This window comes from Asparagus officinalis, chromosome 3 (assembly GCF_001876935.1).
Source record: "Asparagus officinalis chromosome 3, Aspof.V1, whole genome shotgun sequence".
Lineage (NCBI taxonomy): Eukaryota > Viridiplantae > Streptophyta > Magnoliopsida > Asparagales > Asparagaceae > Asparagus > Asparagus officinalis.
Window position 1 is genome coordinate 82,465,255 of NC_033796.1, and position 7,448 is coordinate 82,472,702.

Consider the following 7,448-nt stretch of genomic DNA (forward strand, 5'->3'; position numbering starts at 1 on the left):
TAGCAGAGTCGCCGAATAAGAAGTCGGTTTTCCTGAGTGGTTGAATCGAGCTGGTGTCCTTCATGAAAGGCGCATCTGTAATCAGCTGGCGAAGAGCTCGATATCCACCTTCCTTCACCACTTGGGCAACCTCTGTCGATGTGCCCGAAGCAAACCGAGGAGTGACTGGGATAGGGGAAACATCGTCGGAGGTCGAATAATACTCGCCACGACGCCCATATACTGCGTGAGATGAGAACGCTCCAGAAGGGTATTCAACTGAGAACAAGCAATTAAACGTTGGTAATTCCAGTTATAAAAGGAAATTGAACTCATCTTACGAAGGGGTAAGATAGAGTCATTGCCTTATAAAGGGTGTGACGTTTTGGCCACGTTGCGCCTTCATAAGATAGGGTATATCGACAATATATCCCTGCCTTATAAGGCACAACGCAGCGACAAAACGCCCCCTTTATTTATTATGAGATAGTGTTTTGACCAAGCAAAACATATCTTTGAAGCGTCGATCCTCACCAAGGAGAATCAAGGCTTTTCCCGGTTGCCTCACCAAGGAGAACAACGGGGAGTAAAAAGGACCAGTTTACAAATTTCCAAGAAAAAAAAATGGACTAATTTGTAAATTTTCAAAAATAGCTCACCAGCATAAGAGGGAGGCGCGCCATCAACCAACTCAGCAGAGGATCGACTTCTTGGGGCACGGGACATGATGACCTGCAAAATAACTCAAGGGGTTAAATTCAAAAAATTTCAGCCCCTAATTTTTGCATAAAAACCCCTCAAAATTTCAATTTTTACCCCCTGAAGGATTAGCTCGGGGCGTCAAATCACACCATCGACCCTTACATACAATCCCACGACTCCATACATTAGATCAAACATGAAATGGACCAAGATCATGGAGGATTTACCTGAAGAAAAGCTCGAGATCCAATAAAGATGAGATCTTTTAGGAAACTTGAACCACACGCTCGAGGGGCCTGAGAGAAACTCTAAATATGGAAGTTTGGGAGAATTCTTTAGTCCAGGATTCAAAGGAAAACCAGATCTAAGACAAATATCAAGGTTTGAAAGAGAATGGATGCTCGAGGGAAGAGAAATCAAGAGAAGAAGGGGGGGGGTTCGGCCGGCCCTAGGGAGAAAAGAAAAGAAAAGAAAAGAAAAGAAAAAGAACCCCTTTTATAGCCTTGAACCAGATCTGGCTGAACCAGACCAGACCGGGCTGAACCAGATCAAGCCAGATTAAGCCAGATTGAGCCAGAATGAGCCAGATTGAGCCATATTGAACCTGGCTGGACCAGACCAGACCAGAATGAACCAGAATGAACCAGATTGAACCAGTTTGAACCAATTTTGAACCAGTTTGAACCAAATTTGAACCAGAATTCAAATTGGAGCTGAATTGAGCATCGAAACAACTTCAAATCGACCGAGGGTTCGGTCATTGGTTTATTCTTGCCTCTCCCACATATTCGGAAGAATCAGAAGATTTTTTGAGCCTAATTACTACCTTTTTTGGCTCAATATCAGACCGGTTCAGGTCATTATCAAGCCGATTCAACTCATTTGGGTACAGAAAATACTCCAATAAGGTATACGAGTATAAACTATTCCCTCCTTTTTGTTGAGAAGTTTCTGGAGAATATTTTTCAAAAAAAAAATAAAAAAATATTCTTAAGGATAACTTAACATAACTCCCAGGAGTGTATGAGTATAAACTAGACCTCCCCGCTCCAACTCCTTAAGAGCTTAAACTGTGTAGACTCCAAAAGACTTACGAGTATAAACTGTGTTAAACGCCGGACAACGCGTTACAATGAAGATTCTAAGCCGTCAACCGATGGTCAATTCCGTGTTGAAGCAACCAACTCGAGCTAAAAAAGCCAAGAAATCAAGAATCGACTTCAAATTCAAAATTTCGACAACGGTCAGACAATAAATGCAGCACCAAAACCCTCTCAAGCATTCGACAAAGCACCGAATAGCCTGGAGGATTGAAGGAATCGAGAACAGAAGCCATTCCAAGGTCCCGCCACACCGATTGAAGGTTGGGACAGTCATATCCAAAGTATTCCAGACTCTTCTATAAAAGAACGAGACTGGAAAACTTTGGAGGGGGTATCTGTAGGCATATAAAATTGCTTATAGGTCCCTTAACACGGCTCAAGACGTATCTAAGCACGATCGTTAGCCCGTCAACACCGAAACCAAACAATGTGCGACGGAGCGGATTAACGAGGCTACGAAGCTGACAAACCGCACGTGAATGACGGAATGAATCCACTCGCGTGCGGAATCGAACCAACGGTTCAAGGAGTCAACGATTCATCCGACCATATAACGGATTCGAACTCAAACTCAAAAGCCGGTTTACTGCCTAATCGGGATCCAAACTTCCAAATCAGGATTCAGAACAAATCGGGGTTCAGATCAATGCCACGAGCGGACTCGGACGAATCACGATCGAATCAAGATCAGTTTCGGACTCGAACTCAGAAGCCGATTTACCGCCAAATCAGGAATCCGATTTATTGCCAAATCAGGGATCAGGTCAACGAATCGAATCCGAATCAAGTCCAGATCAACAACGAGGCAAACAACCGAACAACGGACGCGAAACCAACCCCGAGGGGGGCTCGGCCAAAGCCGAGCCACCCATGGGTGGCTCGGCCCAGTGTCGGCCACCTATGGGTGGCCGACATGTTTCTGTGCACGGGCACAGTGAAGAGGGCCTATAAATACCCCCCTAGGCTCATTCATTTGAAAGGTTAGAACTTTAAGAGCCGTTACTCTGCCGGATTGAGAACTGAGCTCGGAGCTTTGAGACTTGAAGACTTGGAGACTTGAAGATTCAGATCTGATTCTTGGCGAGCGTCCACGTCACAAAAGGCAGGAGTTCGAGAGAGGTAAAAATCAGATCTGAGATCTACACGAGATCACACTCCGGATCAAAGCTTGGCCTTTGATCCCGAGATTTGGACGATTGTTTCCTTGGCGAAACAATCCTCCCCGGCTATTATTTCCTTGGCGAAATAATACCCGTAAACTCGTGTAGATCCGACCAGATCTAGATCACGCGGTGGTCCACGGATAAACCCCAGCGTCGGTAAAGAACCCACTCAAGTGAGCGACCACAAAACAGGAGTTCACGATTTGTTCTAAAGGAGAAAGTTGTAATTTTTATTTCTTTTTGATTTTCATTATAACCGGATCTAAGAAAGACCGGATCTTTGTGTAATCGATAAACAGTTTCCAAAGAGCACAATGAATTCAATGAAGAACACGATTTTCACCGCGAACAGTCAGCTTTCCAACGCATCTTGAATCACCTCATTCCGAGATCGAACGAGAGAGTTAGAGCCAAAACATCCGAGGTAGTACGAACTGGCTCGCATGGCTGCGAGCCACCTGGCCGAGCCACCCAAATCTGGGCCCAGATCTGAGCCCAGATCTGGTTTGAAGAGCCTATAAATAGACCCCTAGGCTCATTGTTTGAAGGGCTTGGAATTTTGGAGCCGAAACTCTGCCGGATTGAGAGCTAAACCTTGGAGTTTTGAAGCTTGGAAGACTTGGACTTTTCAGATCTGGTTCTTGGTGATCATCCACGTCAAGCAAGGCAGGAGTTCGAGAGAGAGAGATCAGATCTGAGATCCACACGGTTATCCTCCGGATCAAAACTTGGTTTTTGATCCCGAGAAGATTATCGATTTCGCTTGGTCGATTTTGATTACTAAAGGCTATTATTTCCTTGGTGAAATAGTACACCCGGCTGTTACCACGGATTAACCCTGGCGTAGGCAAAGAACCCACACAAGCAAGAGACCGCAAAACAGGATCTTGTGATTTGTTCGAGAAAAGGAAAGTTGTAATTTGTCTTTTTTCTTTCTTTGATTTTGTTGTAACCGGATCTTATAAAAAGACCGGATCTTTTGTAACCGATAAACAGTTGCTTAAGGAAACAATGACTTCAATGAAAACGACTTTCACCGCGAACACCGCTCACTATGTTATTCAAGGAAAAGAGTATAATATGGATTATTATTTAGCTAATGGTATATATCCAAAATGGGCTACTATTGTACAAACAATCCAACAGCCACAAGGTAGGAAGAAAAAATATTTTGCCATGAAACAGGAAGCATGTAGAAAAGATGTAGAACGTGCGTTCGGAGTTCTCCAGTCACGATTTGCAATTGTAGCAGGATCAGCACGTTTTTGGAAAAAAACATGTATTACATGACATAATGACTGCATGCATTATTATGCACAATATGATAATCGAGGTTGAACGTGACCTTTATGCACCAATTCAAGAAGTGAGGGAAGCACCAACACCAGAAGTTGATATCGTAGCAGATGAAACTACAAGATTTACTCAATTTATTGTACAGACAAATGAAGGATAAAGATGCCCATATTGCGCTTCGTAATGCATTGATAGATCATTTATGGGAGGGATACATTATTTCAGATAGTTAAGTGCATATTAAATTTGTAATTTTTACATTGTTGTTAATGTTTAATTATTTTCTTGTATTTTATCTTCTGTTGTATTCTTAAATGTAATATTTTGGCAATATTAATAATAAAAATATAATATTTTAGCAATCAAGTTATTTTAATTAATAAAATAATATTTTATTGTTTTATTAGTTTAATTTTTTAAATAATAAATCATTTTGTTTGAAAAATATGTGAAAAAAATAAAATTTGATATGTGGGGTTAATTGTTGAAATAGTTAAAAATATAGAGAATAAAAAATAATAATATAAAAGTAGATAAAAAAGAATATACTGAGAATATTCTTTTTTGGTGCAAAAAATAGTACAATGGGTTGGAGATGAATTACTGTTAGATGTGACTTTTGCACCATTTTGGTGAAAAATTTGCACCATTTTGGTGCGATGGGTTGGAGATGCCCTTAGGGATAGAGGCATGATGCGTCTGTCATACATTAAATGTGAGGCTGACACGTTGTTAGCGAGGATAAGCTCAAGGGATCAGTTATCTTTTAGCTTCGCCGAAAAGTAACGCCTTTCGAGTCATCTTCGCAAAGCATCTATGGCAAATAGTCTAGTGGACTCGTGATGAGTAGTTTTTGAGGAAGGGGAGCGACTAGTACCGCGTTTCGAGTCGACATGGAAGGATGTTGTCTCGATAAGTCAACTAAGTTGTCGTCCCTATCGATTTCAGGCCACCAAGTTGATTAGGGCATAATACGCAAAAACTCGTGTGTTTATATACCATTGTGAGTTTTTTGTGGTGTTTTTCTAAAGAAACACCATGTCATTGTGTTTTCTTCCAAAGTGTTTTGAAAACACAAATTTGAGTTTCTTGATCAATACTAGTTCGACCATTTCCATACATAATATAATATCATATATGAAATATAACATATATGTTATAATATATTTTATATTAACTAATTTACTATATACTATTATTTAAATTATATATTATAATATAGACTAATATAAGATATGTATATTAATTAATATAATTATTTATTAGATTATATTATGTTTATTATATTATTTTAAGAGCATAATATATTTTTGTATATTATATATATAATATATATTATATTATGTTACATCAATATACGTCATACTTTAGTTTAATATTATAATATAATATAATAAATTGATTTTATTATACTTTAACACTTTTATTATATTATATAAATTTAATATAAAATATACTAATATAATATGTTATATTGAATAAAATATCAAATTATTTACTATGACATTTATCTTTAATATAATAGTAATTTTATTATATTATATTAATTTAATATAATATATAGCAATCTAATATATATATATATTTTATTTTTCTTTATAATTTTTATATTTTATTTTATTTTTCATCAATATAATGAAACATATTAATGGAATATATTAAATTAATATATTAAACATATTTTTTAATATTATAAAAATAAAATATTATTTATATTAAATATATTATATTTCATTTAATATAATTTAGTATACTATATTATTATTTATATAATATAATAATATAAAATATATTGAGCATTATATTATTAACAAATTATTATTTATAATATTATAGATTATATTTAGCTATTATATTTATATCCTACCCAAACTCAAAACACCATGCAAAACTCAAAAGACCTAAAAGGTGTTTTCAAATAATAAGTGTGGTGTTTATTGTTTTTGGGTGTTTTTTATCATAAAAACACCATGGTTCCCAAACACATTGTGTTTTTATTTTGATAAAAACACCATGGAAATGGAGGAATCACTATGGCTCCCAAACACACCCCTAATAATCAATAGTTCAAGATTTGTATTCTTCATGGAGGAAGGGGCTTAATATGTGTGAAGATTAGGTGCTTATTCCATTGAGATAAAGCAAAAAATAAAAATAAAAAATAAAAAAAGTATTTCCCCACTGATTGTGTGTTTTTTAATTGATGAACATTTTAACAAAATAAAGAAAATGAACTAGCATAGAAATTAATCAAGAAAGGAAGCCACAGCTTTTGACTCACCAAGCCCTACAGAGATGAGAAAGCTAAAGCACGTAGAAAAGGGAGGAAAGTGAATAAAGAAAACTGAGATTCCATCTCAAAATGAGTAAAATACCAAAGTTTTACCTGGTACTAGCAGGGTAACTGCAGCCAGGGCCACCTACAAACACGACAGGGAAAAAAACTATTAAGTTAAAAAAAAAGCACATTTCTTATGCTCTTTCCAAACTTTTTTTTTCCTTCAAAATTAACATTTTAAGGTAAATTTCAGAAAGCCCCCGACCTTTGGAGTGACTGGTAAAACTCCCTGAAATTTAAAAATGAGAAGAAAAAACCCCTAAACTTTGGAGAGTTTCCCAAGCTAAAAATAAGAAAACTTCACTCACAAGTAAAATTTTCCCATTTTACTCCACCCTCTCTTTAACAATAAACTCTAGAATGCTATCTGCCTAAAATTTGGATGAAACTTTTCTAAAATTTGCAAAACTACCCACAATGTAGATGTTTTCACTAACTTTTAAGGTTCAAAGAAGGTTATGTGAAAATCACTTCAAAAGTTTCAGGGTGTTTTGTGAAATAAACTCTAGTTCTACTTACTTGGGTCCGAATTAGTGAGAGTAGCAGTCCCAGAAAAATCACAGGCTTGTTGAGATTGGCCTTTCCTTTGATAATAGCTATTAGCAGCATAAGAACAATGAGCTCTAACAGAGTTTGGGTTGAAGCAAGCTCCTCCTTGTTGGATTTTTGAGCAATCAGCTCCAGCTCCACAAGCATAATCTATTGTTTTCTGCAGTGTTGTGTCACTCACATCTGACCTACATACACACCAAGCTCCATCTTCCCAAAAAAATTATATATATTTCAGAAATTTATCAAAACGGGGTTATTTGCACTTAAATACCCTAAAGTACTTAGCCATATTTTACCTTTGATACACTAAGAGTT

General features: G+C 36.9%; 1 protein-coding gene across 1 annotated transcript in view; it reads right to left on the bottom strand.

The window, feature by feature from the left end:
* The window catches only part of LOC109835355 (PLASMODESMATA CALLOSE-BINDING PROTEIN 3-like), a 1,491-nt gene continuing 532 nt past the window's right edge, over window positions 6,490-7,448 (bottom strand). The window contains exons 2-4 of the mRNA XM_020403335.1: window positions 7,101-7,340; window positions 6,630-6,663; window positions 6,490-6,547 (exon numbers count right to left, since the gene is read on the bottom strand). Coding sequence (XP_020258924.1) covers window positions 6,490-6,547; window positions 6,630-6,663; window positions 7,101-7,340 — 332 coding nt within the window. The remainder of the gene's footprint in view (window positions 6,548-6,629; window positions 6,664-7,100; window positions 7,341-7,448) is intronic.